The sequence below is a fragment of the Buteo buteo genome, chromosome 2 (genome assembly GCF_964188355.1).
Source record: "Buteo buteo chromosome 2, bButBut1.hap1.1, whole genome shotgun sequence".
Classification (NCBI taxonomy): Eukaryota; Metazoa; Chordata; class Aves; order Accipitriformes; family Accipitridae; genus Buteo; species Buteo buteo.
Genome location: NC_134172.1, coordinates 77466135 through 77485028, shown reverse-complemented (window position 1 = coordinate 77485028; position 18894 = coordinate 77466135). Strand labels below are relative to the sequence as shown.

General features: G+C 46.8%; 1 protein-coding gene across 2 annotated transcripts; it reads right to left on the bottom strand.

Annotated features, from left to right (window-relative positions):
* Positions 1–1053: 1053 nt before the first annotated feature.
* Positions 1054–18430, bottom strand: LOC142027181 (DEP domain-containing mTOR-interacting protein-like). 2 transcript variants are annotated; one of them, XM_075020881.1, is made up of 10 exons: positions 12799–13386; positions 12340–12491; positions 10004–10182; positions 6817–6940; positions 5414–5592; positions 4601–4786; positions 4099–4239; positions 3698–3768; positions 2132–2236; positions 1054–1291 (listed from the first exon to the last, which is right to left on the bottom strand). In XM_075020881.1, exons 2-10 carry the CDS (start codon positions 12354–12356, stop codon positions 1166–1168), a joined length of 1128 nt encoding a protein of 375 aa, XP_074876982.1. In that variant the 5' UTR covers positions 12357–12491; positions 12799–13386; the 3' UTR covers positions 1054–1165. The 2 variants fall into 2 exon arrangements, with proteins under 2 accessions (XP_074876982.1, XP_074876975.1); XM_075020874.1 differs by lacking the exons at positions 12340–12491; positions 12799–13386 and adding an exon at positions 17977–18430.
* Positions 18431–18894: the final 464 nt, after the last annotated feature.

The window sequence follows — 18894 nt, the reverse complement described above, 5'->3', positions numbered from 1 at the left end:
CTGACACCAGATTTTCCAAGAAAGTCAGCTCCCACTTTAACACAAATTAAAATTACTATCTTTTTGGCTTGTTTTGATTTTTTTATTTTTTTTTTAAGGCTTGATTGGTGGCCAAGAGAGCTGCACTGAGGGACCTGCCCTAAGCAGGAGTGCTGGAAATCATCCTACTGTATGCACAGCATTACAGGCTGATCCCAAGCAGGATGCTCAGTGAACTGGAAAGCAAGAAACCTCCCCAGTTTCTTGTTATTACCTGTTATTCTATATTTAGTTCACTTTCAGGGTAGTCTGCAGATGAGTATTCTGCATTGCCTGCAAATGCGGTCATCCTGGGAGCAGCAGGGTCCAGGGGGTCTGGATTTTGGTGGCTTTCACTCATTTCTGTTCCCTCCCAGAGTCAAACTCAGACTATGACACATTTCTTTTTGGGCAGACACTGTTTAGGGTCTCTCCTTTCCCCCATCACTAGGTTGGTAGCAGCCTGTGACGTGTGGGACCTCTGCCCAGTTCCATGCCGAGGTGAAGCTGGTTAATGAATTTAAGCATTATTTGGGGGTGGGACCTCAAAAAGCACAATCATGGACATCTCACCTTTTCAAGAAATGGCTGGGAAGAGCAACCAGTCCTGGCTGTGAGCGTGGCTAAGCCAAGAGAGTAGCAGGAGCCTTAGACTTTCTTTAAAAGGAAGCATACATCACTGTATTCATTTCCTTATTTTCTTGACAGAGTCAATGGCACAGCTTATCGGGCCATCTGGAAAGCACATTGTGTTCAGTAGACTGCACAGACAACTCAGGGGAGCTCAGAGGTACTCACTTGCTTGGTATCAAACTTCTTGCTGCTTCCCAGCTTGTACCACTTGCCTTGCAGCTCAGCTGGGCGAATGGCTTGTTCTAAGGTTTGGTTTCACGATGTGCCGAACTCTCCCCCTGGCATTAAAAAGGAGCTGCAAGAGCTTAGACCCTGTCAACATAGGTAGAGCCAAATATTTCAACAACATCAAAATCCGAGACTTGTGCATTAGAATGTATTTATTTGAAAATATATTAAAATGCCTGGCTAACATTTCACAGTGAATGGTCAAGCTTGGTCCCTCCCCACAGTCCATCCTTGCTTAGGGGAGCGTCCTGCCTTTCCAAACAGCGGTGGGATGAGACTCCTTCACTTATTCAACGGCTTCCATGACTTCCATCACCAGAGTTCGTGGTCCCGTCATGATGAGGCTGCTGATGGTCTGATAGTCCAGATGTAAAACGTACATACCATTCACTGAGAAAACAAACTGGCACACCTGTAAGGAGAGGGAGGACAGGTTACCTTCAGCTGATGTCTTCATGGCAACTTCTGCCCGCGATTGACTAGAGCCAGAGGCTGCAATGCAAATAACTTGCTACAAAACCCTGCAAACACTAAAGCATTACCGCTCCATAAGCTACACTAATAATCACTGTGCTACGATCACTGTATCATAAAAAAGGGACCAAAGGGATTTAGACTGTGAGCTAACAGAGAAAAAAAAATATACTCATTTATGAGCAGTGGTTCATGTCACAGATGGAAATGAGGCACAATATTAACATCTAGCAATTTAGTAGCAAATGAGATTAGGTAAGGAGAAATTAACTGGGCTCTTGAGTAAATGAAACAAATTCATCCATCCCCTTCCAATCCTGCCTGAAGCAAACAAGGAGTCACACTCTGCCTCTGAAGAATCCCATTATTTCAAATATCCATGTGACTTTAGACTTATATCAGCTTGTAGAAATTACTCCCTCGCTGCTGGGGGTTTCATAGGGAACTGCGAAACTCAACATTTCTTTCATTCACGCCTAAAACTCTACGCACAAACCCCATACGCGCCTGGGTCTAAAATGAGATTCACGACCTCAGTTCATTTCACCTGAGCTGGAAATACGGGACGTTACTTGATGAATCAAATCAAGGCATCAGTCTAAGGTTATTAAGCTTTCACGTACATTGTTAATAGCAGAGAAACTCAAAATGTGTTACATCTCGGGAGCTGTGAGAGCAGGTGATTCGGGATAAAGCTCTGCTCCTTCCCTGCTTCACTGGGGTTATATACAGTTACTTAAGTCCTGCCTCCTGTTAAGCCACCGTGAGTAAGAAGTACCTTCATCCCCGCGGCAGCAGCGGGTCCTCCTGGGTCCACTGCCTGGATGTGGCAAGGTCTTCCTCCTCGGACCACAAACCCCCAGCCCACCGCATCCCCCACGATCTACAAGCAGAACAAAAGGGGTTTAAAAGCCAAGGAACGGGCTGGATAGAGGAGATGCAACAGCTCCTAGTGAGATGGGGAGCTCCGCTCATGATCTTAATCTGTCGTGGGTGGGAGAGAAAGGGCTGTGTACCAAGCGAGATGCAGAACCACAGATTAATTGCTCTCTGCAAAGCTGCTTTCTGATTAATACTCTCTGCCAAAAAGTGCAGAAGAGCGAAGCACAGGCAGCATGAAGTTGAAGCGCAAGGCATGCACCAAGAGCGTGCTGAGAACATTTCCAGAGCACGCACACGGTGCCTTTTCCTTGGCACGGGAGAGCATTTCCAGGGTGGAAGTAGCCACTCTTAATTTTTCCCACTCTGATCTCAGTCTGTCAGAGCAGTTTGCTGTAATACTGTGGCCATCTGACGTGACTAAAAGAGAAAAGGAATTCCCAAAGGACTTTGCACATTACCCATATAAATAAATAACAGCAACTGCACAGCTAAGCAGAAGGAAATGAGCCATGAAAGGCCCAGGCTGGCAGAGTTGAAGGGCAGGGCAAGAGCATTCAGGAGGAGAATGAACAGCACGTCCTCATACATGCCACACTAATCATCAGCTTTATTTTTCTTGCTCCTTCCCACCAATTTCTACGGCAGTTAATTTGGGAACCTGATCCACAGCTCCTCTGTAACCCCACTTGTGTCAAACCAGTATGGCAAGACAGTCCTTGCATTTCCTAAACTGGCCACTGTTAAGATTCCCCCTTTCAAAGGCTGGCAGGAAAGGGCTGAGAAGTTTTACACAAAAATAAACAAGCACAATAGGATCCGCAGGGCAGGAACTGTCTTGCAACATTCACACCCAGCACCCACCAGCCCTGCCTTGACCGGTCCTACAGCTTTAGAAATAATTAGAAAAGCAAAAGCCCAAAACTCAAGTTGTCTGCAGCATCCTGGAGATTTTGCAGTGTGTTTATTTCATCCATGAAAAAAATCATAAGAAAAGCGAGAGTTTCCCTTGGATGCTCCCCGTTCAGTGCTGCTCCATCAGATGCTGATGGATCATACCAACATACCTGATCCGCAGCAGGAACCTCAAAGATGCATAAAGCTGTGATATCTGTGTGATAGAGGGTGAGTGTCAAAGTCTCAACTGTCACAAGACTTGACTGGTTTTATAGTTTGTATGGAGCTGGATGAAATGTAAATGGGAGTTTCTGTCCAGGAAACATTCTCTTTCCTGATCTACCCCTTTGATATACATTAAACTAAAGCAGAGGCTGCACACATTTTCACCCACAAGAATACCTGCAGACATTGACCCACCGAGACTCACCAAGAGCAAGCCGTGATGATGTGACACGCAATCAAAGTTTCAACATACAGAGGTCAGAGCAGCAGACAGAAAGCTATCAAAGAGCAGTCAGAGCTCAATACTGTTGGGTTAGCAATACCATTTGCTACGGTCACTTACAGTTAGCGTTTTCTTGACGTAGGGAGCCCCAGGGGACAGGAGCTCTTCATTGGTGACGGGTCTCTTTAACACTAGAGCAGAAGGTGACAGTTCCTATCAAAATCAAGGGTTTCATACAGTAAAATGCATAACAAGGCAGCCTGGGGATTACCATGGGCTGCAGAACAGATGTTAGGACCAGCCACGTTTACTGCACTCAGAAATCTTTGCATTCATCTCAATGTTTTTTCAAAATGCTTGCACAATTTTTCAAATCAAGACTCAGAGGTGAGGCTGACCCTCTCCTCTTGCAAGTCACCAAGCTGACAGTGGATGGGTTTGGACCTGAGGCTTGGGCTAGCCCATGCCCTGGAGGAATAGGTGTATTCTGTGCAACAACAGGGCAATGCAGAAGCCCAGACCTGATTTGGGGTTGCACTCAGCCACAGGAGGGAATACCAACGTAGGAGTAGCGCTGAAGTAGGGGTTGGAGTTTCCAGCGAGGGAGGTGATGCTGCTCCTTCGAACCGCTGAGACAATTTTGATCTCCTTGTTGGTCTGGACTGAAAGAGGCAGAAATAACAACTACTCAGGGCAAGAGCAGGCTAGTTTTAAAATAACAAACTTCCCCCCACCAGCCTGACCCACACCTGAAAGTTAAGCATGCACTGAAGGTGGTATTTGAGCTTAGAAGGAGTAAAACCAGCTTCAAAGAAAGATCAAGAGCTGAGGTGATGCTAAGTTGAGTTATTTTCCTGGGATGGGGAGCTGTGATAGAGACTGCCACTGCGTCATGACATCCACCACAAACCAGTGGGATGGGTGGTCGCTTCATGGGTTGCTGGAGCAACACCCTCGGCTCTGGGATACTCTGGTAATGTAATCCTTGGTTTCACACCCCTCCACAAACACATCCACAGTTACCAGAGAGAAAGCTGGTGTTGCCTGGGTCCGGGTTGAGCTTGCGAAGACAGAAGGGGCTGTCTGGGCTCTCGGAGAGGGTACGAGAAGAGTTCTCGTTGAGTAACTCTGTAAGACGCCGCCTCCGTCGAAAGTTGATCCAGAAGTGGTAGAGGATGTCACTGTCAAAGAAGTGATGCCTATTGGAGACTAGGAGAGAACAGGGCAGGAGGGAGAGGCTGAGGGGGGTGCGAAATATATATAGGAAATATACTGAGGGATGCAGATTAATTGCTTTTAATACCTCTGTGTTCTACTGCAGTTTTTCTGACTGTTCGAGAATGCTACCTGCAGGGAAGGAGGAACAGCAGGGCCACCTCCCCAGGAGATGCCATCTCCCAGGCGTGCACCACGGAGTCACAGCCCTCTACCTGCCCCTGTCCCAAGACACTCAGAGGACTCCCTGCCTTCTGAATTGAAACTTTAATTCCTGCAGATGGTTATGATCTCCAGCCAAGCGGAGCTGAACATTACATCCTCCCAACCCAGCCCTCCAAACCCAGGGGTGGATCCCGGTCCTGTGGCCGGAGGCTTTGAAGAACTGAAGAGCAAGAGCTCAGATTTCAACTCAAAGCTTTTGTGGGTGGTGGAAGATTGCTCCAATTTCAAAGGTCACCAGCTCCAAACATAGAACTAAAAGGCCCCATTACTATCTCCAAGTGGGCACTTGACCAGCACTTGTTACACGACGTGAATGGGGATTTGTTCCTAGCAGAGCTCTGACAACCACGCTCATCTCTCACTTTCCATCCCAGCTCCAGCCGGACCCTCGCTCACCGTGCTGGATGATCCCATGCTCCAGCAGCGCCCGTCCCAGCTCCACCGCTTCCTTTCGGTTCTCCACTTCTCCCTCCTGAACGAGCCAGTCGATCATCTCGCAGCCCAGGAAAGTCCTCTGGTACTTCACCGAGTTCTCCTCTCTCACCTTCAGAATTGACTCTTCCACGCTCACCAGCCTGGCACAGAGGTGGGACAAGGCTCCCGTGATGTTGTGCAGCCAGACAAAGCAAGGCCAAGAGAAGCGGGCAGAGTATTACGGCCAAAATATTGCTGCCTGGGAGCAGTGGGAAGGGAGGGAGAAATGCAAAGCCGCAGTCAGGCAGCTTTGTAAATCTTCATCACGGTGGAGGAAGCAGCTTCAGCAAAACCAGTTTAGCCCCAGCCTCAACTAAAGACCGCAGAGGAAAGCCAAGCAAGTGAACGCACGCAACAAATGGCAGATGGACCAAATTGATGGGGAAGGTGTGTTTCACTAAACATACTCAGTTTGCAGCGTATGCGAGAGCTAAATCCAGTGTCTCCACGAGAGGGTGCAGCGGGCTCAGCCGTGAGATGTGCTGGATGCTCCCACCACCGCTGAGCAAAAGCAAAGCACAAGGGATGCACGTCTGCCAGAGGGTCACAGACAGCCGAAATCACCGCCTGCCTGGCCGAAGGAGTTCTCCCTCAGTGCCAGCTTGTGAATCTGATTGCCAGGATTTGAGGACAGAGAAGATGTGAAGAGGCTGTTAAAGGAAAATGGGTCCAGAGGGTGGTCTGTGGTTAAACCCGGTCTAACAAAATGACTCACGACGTGCCTGGGAAGTTGGCTTGGCTTAGAACCAGAAAGAATCAACACCAAGAAAACTAAATATTTGGAGAGGGAGTTTTCTTTACTGCCTGAGAATTAATTTTTCCATTACAGATTTCGCAAATAGGCTAAGGGAGGTGCAGGGATCCGGGCACATGAGGACCCCGAAGATCCCACACCCTGCTGATTCTGGTGGGACATAAGTCCTAATAGTGCTGGTGGAAGCAGCTCACCCAGGGAGGCTGGGGGAGTGCTGGGAACGGCCACTGGACATGCCCATCCTGGGAACACTCAAACAGCAGACTGCACCCTAGCGCTTCCCCGTACCAAATCCCCGAACCTGCACTTGGGTTGGAGCCCTTGAAAGCATCCGTGAGTTCAGAGCACAGCTCCCGACCCAGCCCCAAAAAGGCTGGTTGTCCTACGGCTGTGAGAGGGCTCAGGAAACAGCATTTCCCAATCCTAGAGCACGGGGCACAGCGAAAAGAAGAGAAAAGCCAGCTGTAGCTGTGGCTGCCGGCTGTAGAGCATCATCAGCAAGCGCAGCCAGCGGAGCACACTCCCAACGCCCTTTGCTGAGATTTGTTTTGCAGGGGAAGGACTCACGTACTTCTCATAAAGACTCTGCCCTCTCATGAACACCTTCACGTCCTTACTGAGGGGGAAGGTCCCGTCATCCTTGCGGAAGCGATACAGCAGCTTGGCATCCTTGTAGTCCGAGTGCTCGTCGCAGACTGAAAGGAGTTCAGAGCAGGGGTGTCAGTGCTGCAGGCGGCTGTCAGTCCGTAAGGGACAGAGCTGCGCAGAACACAGACTCGTGAGGGTGTTATCTCCAGGTTAAAAGCTATGGGGGCTCCATGCGATGTCCTCTACGCCCATCTGAGCCTTCGGTCCCCAAATTAGGGGTTTACAAATGCCTGCAGCCCATGCCGGTGGGAGAGGTCAGTCCCACTGAACAGACCTCGGGAAAGCTTAAGTTTGAGCCTACATTTTGGTCCGGACACTGAAACATTCTTTAGAACAAAGAAGGATTTTTTTTATTATTTAATTTAAATGTTGATGCTTTGGTTTAGACTAAAAGAGAACAAACGGAATTGTCTCAATCAGCTTTTTTTAGAAAGCTACTGCCACACGTAAGTAGACCTGGAGGACAGGAGGAAAAAGCCCCACACTGCATCCAAAACCCCCCAAATCACCTCTGTCCCTGTCAAAAATACTTGTAAGCTAGAATGTATAGTGACACCAACTTTTCCACACCATTTTGTGCCAACCCCGCCCAATTCATTTGCATGGCAAACTGACCTCAAGAGAGAAATTTTTCTTCAAAGCTAGGTGCATACAACTGGAATAATCAAATCTGTATGAAAAGCCTCAGTTTCATCTTGGGGTTGAGCACACAGTCTGTAAATGCATGGCTGTTAAGTACATGCAACATTTAGCAGGTAAATATTTGGGATACAGCTTTGAGATAAACTTGCCTGCAACAGATTCCTAGACTACAAGTCAAAACAAACAAACAGCCCCAAAGTCACAGCCCAGCTCTTAAATCAGTCAGCCTGCCTTTCTGCAGGTCCACCCGTCTGAAGCAAGAACTTCAGCGGTAAAAAAAATCCATGGAGTAAAGAATATGCCCAGAAAACAAAGAAAATTAGTCAAAGGGGAAAAAAAAACAACCCCAAAATTTTCCTCACTAAAGTAACATAATCCACCAGAGTGAAATTCAAAAGATATAAGTTATTTTGGGGGAAAATTTTAACACTTAATTATTCTTCTGAGCAGACTGGCAAAACTTCATTCCCCTTTCGGTGAGCAGCAAAATGCTAAAAACTGTCAGGTTATCTGGAGTTCATCATTCCTCCCGAGCAGTTCTCTTGGTGTGAAATCAGGACGCTGAAGCCCATGACTCATCAAGCAAGAAGGCATGACAAGAAGGTTGTTTTAAAAGGTGAAAGTTTGCACCTTCTTAACTCCAAGGAGCAACGGTGCAGGTGTCATTGCAATCGGGAATTAAACATAAAACATTACAAGGCTGTGCCCATAGAAAAGCAAAGCATTTTTGCTATTCGCAGACCAATTTCAATGTGTTTCCAGCATGTAATAGAATAACAGCTCAAACCACACCAGACCATTAAGAGGCAGCACAGACAATGATCTTCATGAGATAATTATTTTCTTCTGGATCCCAGCGGAGAAGAGGGCAAACAGTTTAGCCAATTGCAAAGCACTTAGCACAGTGCTGCGGTTAGCAGGCAGCCCCGTTTCCACAGGGCTAAGAAAAATTAATGGTATTAAGGCAAGTTGGAAAGTCAACTTCTGTGTCCTGCCAGGAATTACACAGAAGCAGGAGGAACACGTCTGCGATAAGCAATCAAAACAGCACTGGTACCCAGCGCTGCACAGGTTTAATTAACTAATGGATTTATTTGAAACTGTCGGCTGGAGAGATGGAAAAATAATCAGTTTTAAGTGTTAATGGTTAACTGAGAACTCACTGCTTCAGCTTTATGCTTTTGTGATAAAGCACAGCAGCAGTTTGTTTTCATTCAAGGCAGCTTAATGTAAAGGGCATTAACCTCAGCAAGTAGCAGATGGCAACGGAGAGTGTTTGCATCGCAGTGGTAAAGGCAGCTATTTCTGGACCCTAGAGAAGAGCTGGGAAGAGAAGGCTGGATTTGGTATGGTTGTCATCTGCTTCTGTCTCCTCAGCTTCATTCTCTCGTGACAATCTACCAAACTCCAGGTCACCGCTCGTGTCCCGAAGACTTGGGAACAAGAGAGCTCAGCCAAGGGTCGGCAGCTCAGCCACAACCCTTCCCACCGAGGGCACTGGTGTCCCAAGCCTGTTTGATAATCCACGACTTTTGCTTCTGATTGGGCCTGAAAAATCACACGGAGAAAACCAGCTCTTTGCCAGCCCGAAGCATTTGTTTCCCGTTGTTATATGGGACCAAGGGCTGGACCTTGGGGATTGCTCTGCAGCTCAGGGACAGGCACAGACCACGCTACGTGTCCTGAGTTAATCCAAAACTGCTGAAAGTTCAAAATAATTTTTAAAAAGGAAAAAACCTGAAAACTAAGAGCCAGGCTTGAGCACCAAGCTGCTTCCCCCCGCCACTTCATTTGTTTGTTGGGTTTTTTTCTCTTTTAACAGGTTCTATGGACAAGCCTTTGAAATGGCATCACACCCTTAAATCCCAAGGGAGGCATTCCTACCGGATTGCTTCAACCCCAGGTTTACAGGTACCAGTTTACTTGTTGCTTTGGGCGATGTGGACTCCACAGCCCTACTTGTCCCAACCTGGCATGGATGGGGAAACTGAGGAACACTGGGCTCTTACGGTAAAAAAAAATTACTTTTCCTGCAGATGTAAAGGATGCGTTATAATCCAGCTTCCACTTCTGCATGACACAAACATGAGCTAGACCAGCTCCTGTAAAAATACCCAGCACTGGCTGCCGATGCAGTTGCTGTAGGGCAATACAGGTCAGGTGTTACTGAACTTGCTTTCAGATAAGAGATACTTCAGATGCTGTTTTAGCAGCACACAGCCCAAGTTCCTTTTCTGGGGGCAGGGAACTGGCACATCCCCCAAAGTGCTACAGCTTCACACAGATCCAACCCCGTACAACCTCATGCCTGCCCTTCATCTCCCAGCTACCCCAGCAGCCCTCACCCATGGGAGGGTCATGAACAGGGACCTGACCACTGTTTTCCTGGGTTGATGGACACACGTGGTGACCAGACACACAGCCACCTCCCCAGGGAGACTCAGCGGGAAGCAGGGAAACCCACACACCGTGATGGATAATGTAATGGTCCATTAGCTTCTGCATGAGGCGGATGCCCGTCTCTCGGTCCGGTGCTTCTTTGTGGTCGATCAGCCAGTCTGTGAGCTCCTTCGCTACGAAGCAGTTTGGGTACGTTCGGAGGTGGTAACGTCTGTCTTTAATGAGCTTCCCATCGTGGAGGCGAAGCCTAGAGAGAAAGACACTCGTTGAGCATAGCTGGTGTTACAGGGGAATTCAGGTCTAACAGCCCAGCGTCTGTCCAGCCTGGAGAAACCACTGATGATTTGGGAATTCTGGCAAGCACCCAGTGACTTACAAATTCAGCCAAACCTCTTGGCTTTGCAAGGCTGCATTCATCAATCCTAAGCAGCCTCTCCTTCATCCCCTTCTCTCCTCCTATCACTACGCAGGTTATAAAATTGCCTGCACCAGACTTAGTCTGAACTATACGTGTCTTTTTGTTCTATACAAGCCTCTAAAAAATACACAGCAACTAGCTGAAGCTTGTGAAGAAGGGTCAAAATACAGAAAAAAAAAATAGTAGTACATATGTTTGTCGTCTTGGCACAATTCTGTGTCTAGTTCTCCTTCCCCATAACCATGAAAGCAGGAATGTAGCTGCCCCCAGGACAAAATCTTAGTCATAGCTCAGGGTGGGAGCAGTAATGGGAGCGCTCGTTTCTTCTGCATGTGTCTGAGAGACAAGTGCCAGGCAGATCCCGTGCACTACCTACTAATCCATGTACCCACTAATCCACACCAACAGTGGACAGCAGTCCTGACATTTTTCTGGTTCAAACTGGGATGGACTGAGACAGAGTTTAGCAAGACAACAACTGTCCTATCCTGAAAACTCTGACATTATGGCTAGTCTGTGACTCTGGCAGAAAGATATGTATGGGTGAAGGTTACTCAGGTGACTATGGCTTTGACTTTTAAAAGGACCTCAACAACTGAGCAAGCCACAAGGCACAGACATCTTATGTGTTCAAGCCAAAGCCAACCCAACTTGGCAGGAGATCTGTCCAAGAGCCAAACTTTTGCCCTGTAGTCATGACTGTTCCCAAAATACTAACCCTGGAAAATGCCCAGTGCATGCAGTAGACTCCGCGGGGAGATATTAATTAAACATCTCCTCTGTAACTCTAGGACATTTCTGGTTTCAAATTATTCATTTCAATTCACAGTTTTGCCCTGAGCCAGTATATTTTACAAAGGCATTAATCACTGCAGCCTTTCTTTATTTCATGCCTCGAGTTCTTTTGTTCATTTTGAAGAAGTTATGCGTACAACACAGCATGTTGGACAACAGTTTCAGGCAGCATATGAGAAGTTTTAAATATCCTAAAAATCTATCAGATAATAATGGATTATCCTATATTGTAGGATTTACAAATACTAGGGTCTCAAAAGTCTTAAGATAAAACCTTTTGTTGGATGAATAATTAGTAATTGATTGTTGTAATTAATGCTGGTGAAACTACAAGCCAACATAATTCTTAACAGACATTTTCAGACCTTCCCGGTAATTAAAATACTAAGCCAAAGATTCATGCAGAACCAGCTCCTGGCCTTGCCCTTGGCAGGCCTCCCTCAAATACTGAAGTCTATATTCAGTATTTTACTCTCTTTACCTGGAAGGCTCATTCCCACGAGCAACCAGCAGTCATTCTGCAAATGGATTTTACCCGAAAAGAACAGTCCACAGACACCTGCCTGCTATTTTTAGAGTTTTTAGCTTTTTTCCTTCCTTTATTTCACGGTCCACTGTCAAAATGCAATTAGACACAGTCAGCAGCAACTGCAAACAGAGAGGCTCCCCGCCCTGACATCCTTCTGCTATGGGAGAAGACAAGCAGTCATTTTTTTATATGCTTGCTTTCCTTCGTAATCAGCAAGTGAGATGCCACTTTAGAGGCATGTTTGGCAGAGATAAGAAATACAACAAGAGTACTTTATTGCTATCAAGAGTCTGCAGGAGTCTATAAAGACTATATATATATATATACACACACACACACATATGCACACACACATATATTTACCCACAATAACACATAGACCATAATCACACAAGGCCTGCATAGAAACTGGTTGGGAGAATACTATTTCCCCTATAGGTCTTTTTTTATCATGTTTCAGAATACTGCAGAAAATGCACTGATCTTGTAGGGAAAAAAAAAAACAACCCAAAAAAGATTTTCAGCAAACAATACTACCAAAACCTAGGATTTTAAAAAAACAAACCAAAACAAATCTAAACAAAAACAAAAAACCACACTTATTCTGAACCTATTCTGTTGGGAACAATTGCCAGGACAGGAATTAAGTGGTATTTAAGCACCTCTGGAGCAGCAGCATCTTGGACCTTGGTGGGCTGTTTTAAATTTGTGACAAGTTTGCCCTCTTGCCTGCAGACGCAGGGCAGTGGAACATGCACAGCTCAAGTGTCCTTGTGGTCTTTTCACTTTCCTCTTGTTTACCGTTTCCCATCAACTACGAAGAGACAAATTTTGTACTTCAGTCACAGAAGGACGTAACACCAACTGCATCTTCCAACAGCTCAGCTGACACCCTCTATAAACCAGTCCATGTACACAAAGCGAGTGAAACCGAGTGGTTTATAATCATGCTTCCAGATTAAAAAATTTAAGGAAAGATTTATAATGCAATATTATGAGTTTTCTAGATGCCAAAACCTACCCCACATACATATGACTTCTCCAAAAGAAAAGAAAAGAAAAAAAAAGGCAGAATAGTGCAAGGATAAAATGCTTGCTGGAACATGAGAATCGACTCTTACGAAACACTCCCTTGGCAGTCGGTGTGCTGCTTTCACATGCATTTGCTTTGGGTAGGCTGCGTTGGGTAACCAAATCAGTTCTTTCTCAAGGTCACTACGAAGACATCGTTATTCATCCTGTGTAACCTTGTTGAGAGGGAGATCTGCAGCAGTGTAAATAGAAAAGAAGAAAAAAAAAAAAAAAAACAAACAAAACACAAACCTCTAGGGAATCAAGAGTTTTAAGTCACTTCAGCTGTTGCAAACACAACTTCCCTGCTCCTCTGGCAGGCCAGCATTTTCCCAGCAGCGTTACGGATGCCCACTGCTGGGGAGCAACCCAAGGAGCTCCTCTCTCGATTACTTCTGCGTGTTCACATTTCACGCAGTTTCAAAACAGAGTCTGAATCAAGGGCATTTGTCGAAGCAAAGGGCTTTCTTGTATTCAAAAAGTTGCTACTTTTACTGTCTCATGGTTGCACAACCAGAGCAATCCCTAAAGTGATAGATATTCTGCAGCAAGACCTTACACGTGCCTGCATGGAGTGGGAACGTCTCCCCGGAGCACTCTCCATCACCTCCTACCCATGTAAACAGACCTTGAGCAGCTCAAATGCCAAGGTGAATCTTTCAAGGATATTAACTCTGGTTCGCATTCCCACAGCGGTCAAGTACAAATGAACGGCCTTGGAAAGATGCGTCACCCAAAGGATCTTTTCTGTTCCTATCTTTACAGAAAACAAACAAACAATAAAAAACAAACCACATGCACACAAACAAACAAACAACTAAGTGCTCAGTAAAAGGCAGCAGCAGCCACAACAGCGTATCTGCAAAATAGCTGCTGGAGAGGCACATTCAGGGAAAACAACCACTCGGCAAAACCCAGTTTGCTGCACTCCCAGTCTGCAAAAGCACCAGTACATCCTGGGGGAGAGGAGAGGGCTTTGCACACCTGTGGCAGCCCAAAGTGGTACAGAGATGTTTTATTTTCCTACTTGTATTTAAATGTATGTATAGGAAAACAAGACTTAAATCTCAAAAAGAAATCCTGGCAAGCAAAAGCCTACTTCCCAGTCCTCACTTTCATCAGTGCTGAAAATTTAATAACAGGCTTTTAAAGTCATTCTGATTACATAGTCTCGTCTTCAGAATAACATTCATCCAGTCACTGCCACATCAAGCAGTGTCCCACAGTTCCTCCAGGAAGACATCCCCATTTCAAGCGATGAAAGTTCAGCAGAGAACCACCAAACCTCCTGTGGACCCAAGATTTTTGGCCAGGAATACAAATTTTGGCATGTTCAGCTACACACCTTTAAGTGAGCACAATTTCCAGAGCATTAAGATATGAGCACTTTATTTAACAGTGTCTCAATTTGAGCATCCAAATAAAACACTCAGCACCATTGAAAATTTTGGTCAGTGGCTGAAATCACAATTTTGTTCTTCATAGGAGAAAACTCTCCTCCTCTCACTTTTTCTGCCCAAGACATAAAATTTACAAAGTATATTTTATGTTTAAGAGTGATTAATTCAGCTTAACGGAGTTATTAGAGACCAGCTAGTTCACTTGACCATGAGGAATACCCAGAAGAGAGTGCACAAGGACTTGTCTGTACTTGAGAAAGTCAGATTACAGCAGGGTGTGAATTCAAAGTGTGGTAGCTGTTCCAGAATATCTCTGTGCAGATAAGCCATTTGTTGCAATTAGAAATGACTAATTGGGCCTCTTTTACAGAATGCCACCCAGGAACACACAATGCCCAGTAAAACTAGTGTGATTTTCACGCAAGTTTATATGTGTGAAACAATAAGACTGACAGCAGGAGATGTGAGGAACAAGCCTGAGACAGCAGCCCTCTCAAACCCAAGACCAAAATATCAGTGGAAATTATTATCTTCATCTTTTTGATGGGGAGACACTCAAGACCCAAAACCCCTCTTCCCTCTCCACGGACTAGAAAGCAGCATCCCCGTGGAAGTAAAGGGACGCTGGCAGACAGACAGCCCAAAGCACAGTGTCCACTCACCCCTGGATTCCTTTAGGATGTATTTTGTTCCCAGCCATCCCCACAAAACGTTCCTTCACCCCTCGCTTGTGCAGCTATTTCTGGCTGGGAAACACATCCTGACGCTGAACAGACTCATCCCTCCAGCCAAACCAAACTCAGAGGGATTAGCAAACTTGCTGGGAAGCCAAAGAACCGTAAAGATGGAGCAAAGGTTTGTTTGATTAAATACAATAGCGGGGAGGCAGGGCAGGAAGCGGAGAGCAGGGAAAAACAAATGTTTGAGATTTTACGTAGACACAAGAGTGTTATTTACTGATCAAGGCTTACAGAGTCAGGGCAGATGATGAGGCTCCTTTACATGCTGCTTTATTCCTTACCTGGGGGAGAGCAGGGGAGCACAATGTGGACATTTAGCCCTGCCCCATCTGCTGTTGCCAGAGGCATCATCCAGCTTCTCTGCCTCAGTTTCCCCATTAGTACTTATTGGGCACCCAGGCCCTGGGAGGATTCATATCACTAACTCCTCATCTGCCAGGCTGCAAGATCCCCAAAATACAAGAGACAGACTTGAGCATGGAGCATGCAGCATGCTCTGCTCTGCATCCTTCGATTCTCCTTTCAGCCAGACGAACCGCAGGGGAAGGAGGACCCCGGTGACAGGTTAGTGGTGTCCATCTCTTCACCCTCCTCCCCCGGTTTTACCCCCCATGCTGGCCAGCAGCTCCTTCCAGTCTTTCTGCACTGGGAACAGGCTCCTGCCCCACCAAAGCAGAAGGATGTGCCAAGCCACCAGCAAAAGGACCCACCTCCCCATCACTGTGAGCACTGGGTACACTGGGGTCCTCCCTTGGCCCTTAGACCCATCACCCACAAAACACAGCTGAAGAAGAGAGCAGTCACGCCGGATGAAATCCATCCGCTCCTCTCCGTGCAGTGAAGAATTCGAGCCTTTCAAGAGCAGGTCAGGGGCATGAAGCAGTCGAAGCCGCCCAAAGGCAGATCGGGTCTGCTCCCTGCACTGCCGTGTTTGCAAAACAGCACGTGTCTCCCAGCAGCGTGGTTTTAGCACGGGACAGCATCTGAAGCGAGGGCTCTCACCTCTCCTCTCCACTTGTATAAGCTTCCTACCCTGCCTATCACCCCTTCCAGCAGAGGTGATAACCTGCATCAGGTTCTCCCTGGGGTAGCAAACTGAACAGGAGCAAGCAGTTCAAGATTGTAACCTGCTGTGATGGGCTTGGCTTGAAAAGTCTCAGATTTTGGGAGCTCTCTAGCCAGGAAACTCTGACGCACTCCAGCTATAGGGAAAAAAACAAACGAACTAACCAACAACAACAAAAACAAAACAAAACAAAAACCCCCTCCACAGAAGAATGCCCCCCAAAGTACATATATTTTGGATTTTCTATTCAACTTTACCCCAGTCACACTAATGGAAAGCTATTCCCTCCCTGCACAAAGCTTGCCTCCCTTCAGGCTTTTAGCATTCTTTTTAAAGTTTCAGGGCACATTCATGCTGACAATAAGGAGTGAAGTTTCCAGACAAATACTGGGATGAAAAAATGAGTTGGTATTACTGGTTTTCAGAAGAGTGTAACATTTGTACTATGCCTTTACCTTGCTTATAAGAACTAACGTAGTGTGCAATATAGTAGAAGAGCTCTGTTCACAGATTTATTTTATCCCCTTCTCCAGCTAACAGTCACAATCGCCAAATGGTCCAGGATCTGATATGCTCCTGTCCTACAAAAAGCACGAGGAAGCCACATCATTCCCCTTACTCGTGCAGTGATCAGTTTTAACATATGGCTTGATTATTTCATTTTCTCTCTCGACACCTGACCCCGTCCTTTGGCCCAGGCTCTAAGGCCCGTCTTAAACCTCAGTCACTCCAGATGAGTAAAATACTGGAAATATAAATATGAACAAGCCTGCCCTGCCCACGGGATGGAATAAGTCATAACTTTACATCTCTTGTACTGAGTTATTGAAATGAGGCAAATCACTCAGATCAGCTGATGCTTTTCCCTATAAGAAAGTTAAGCTCATCTTCAAAGCCTCCCTTACAACGTGGACTGCAAATCCTGCAAAGTCAGAAAGGTTGATGCAGCCTCCACCCCCAACAGCAGCTCTCCCAGCCACTACCTAAGGAAAAGATTTAATTTCTGGAGCTAGGACAATAATACTTGTGAAAGACAATAGACTGGAAGTGTGGCTAACCATCACTATATATTTAAAATCCAGCCACTTTGGACATTGGCTGTGTTTTCAAGATGGGGCCCTAATCCTTAGTTAGAAATTATCGATCTTTCATACAGTAGAATAAAACTAAAGTTAACATGACTCACTGAGAATGGACAACATAGCAACACAGAGCTAAATTTAGGAACCTGGTGCTAGCAAACTTGGGCTCTAGGCTCTTTACATTATTCAAGGATACTTTTCCTATTTTCTACCCACATTTCAAAACAAAACAGAATGGCTCCAGATACAAACAAGCAAACTCTCCTCAAGAGCTAGAAAAGCCTACAGTTGCATGCTTAGAAGCAAGTGGGGGGGGGGGGGGTGAGCCCAGATACACAAGGAACACATTTTCTCAGCCACACAGGTTTTCTTGCATAGGAGAATATATTTCTGTCTTCATAAGGGGAAAAAAAAAACCTGGGAAGCTGCTCAAGAACTGGGACTACAAACCAGCAGAAGTTCCCAAAAGTGACTTTTGAGAAAGGGAAGAGCCTACATGTTGCTGTGCAAAACAATTCAGGTGCATGGCACCTGTGGGACAACCTCCCAAAATCACCCCAAAAGTCCAAACACCCCTGGAACGCCCGCGGTGCTCTCCCCATCCAGCCAGGGACACCTCGAAGAGGCTGCTCAGCATCACCACATCAGGCTCTGCCTTTGGGGGAAGATGCAAAGGGAGCAAAAATACCTGTTGCCATCTAAACCCACCTGCCAGTCCCCTGGCATCTGGAGGTGGAGGGCAGGAGATGCCCAGGGAGGAGCAGCAGGGCAAGGGAATACAGGAGAGGACCTGGTTCACCACTGGTTTGGTAGGTGAAGGAAGGATCAGCAGATACTGGGGAGGCACTAGCATCTGGGGGGAAAGAGCTTGCTCAAGGATAAAGCTTTGAGGGTCCTGCTAGCAGGATACAGCCTGGAGAAGAGCCCCATCACCTCCTACCTCAGCTGCTCTCCAGCAATCATCACCTCCGCCCTGTAGTGCTGCTCCGTAGCTTTCTTCTTCAGGCTGGTGCTCAGGCTCTCCATGCCGGGCTGGAAGCAGGCAGCGATGGGAAGATGCACCCAGGATAGCAGGGAGCACCCAGGGACCCCGCACATCCCATGGGATGCGGGTGGAGAAGATGCTCGCCCCCAGCCTGCCTGGCAAGGTGCAGGTAGGCAGCCTGGAGTTGCTGGTTTCCAGCTCTCCTCCGCCTCTCCTTCCCTCTCTGTAGTCACTGGAGGAGGAGCCTGCTGCAATCTGATCCTGGTTTTGCTGGTTTCTCACTGCTCCTCTCCAGCCAGAGAGCCGGGGAGGTGGCAGGTCTGCTCTCCAGCAGGCTGGGGACAGGGACCTTTCTGCTTGCTGTGTGTAGGTGACTCCAGCAGGCTCCGGCCATACACAGGCTGTAGGATGAGTGGTTTAATTAGCAGTGAGATGGACAAAGCACCTCCTTCCTTATGCTGTAACTTTCCCACGAAGGGTTCGAGATGTGCCATTCCCCAATGCAAGCCCTATGGCTTATTCTCATCGTCCTCCCTAAGGGCTTTCCACCTCTCCCCAGACTGGGCTCCATCCAACACCATGGCCGACCCTTGCTAAAAAGTGGGCTCAGAGCAGCCTGAGCCCTTTCTCGCTGTAACAGCCATCACAGAGGTCGGATGGAGAAGCACAGGCTGTAATTACAGCACGAGCTGGCACTGATGAGTCTGGGACTCCGCTGGTGCCAAGCTGTTTGCCTGTATGATGCTGCTAGCTTCAACCATTAAAACCTACCTCCAGGCACTGGTACCTGCCTCAAATAATGGAAATGGCTGGTAGTAGCAGAGATATTTTCTGCAGGCTAAAGCTGACCTGACAGTGATAGCGTTCAGCAAA

Coding starts and splice junctions, on each gene's coding strand:
- LOC142027181 (XM_075020874.1), bottom strand. CDS start 18,134: ATGTGCGGGGTCCCTGGGTGCTCCCTGCTATCCTGGGTGCATCTTCCC. Junction 6,941..10,003: donor CCATTACATTATCCATCACG/GTGTGTGGGTTT, acceptor AACTCCTTTCAG/TCTGCGACGAGCACTCGGAC. Junction 4,240..4,600: donor CAACACCAGCTTTCTCTCTG/GTAACTGTGGAT, acceptor TGCCTCTTTCAG/TCCAGACCAACAAGGAGATC.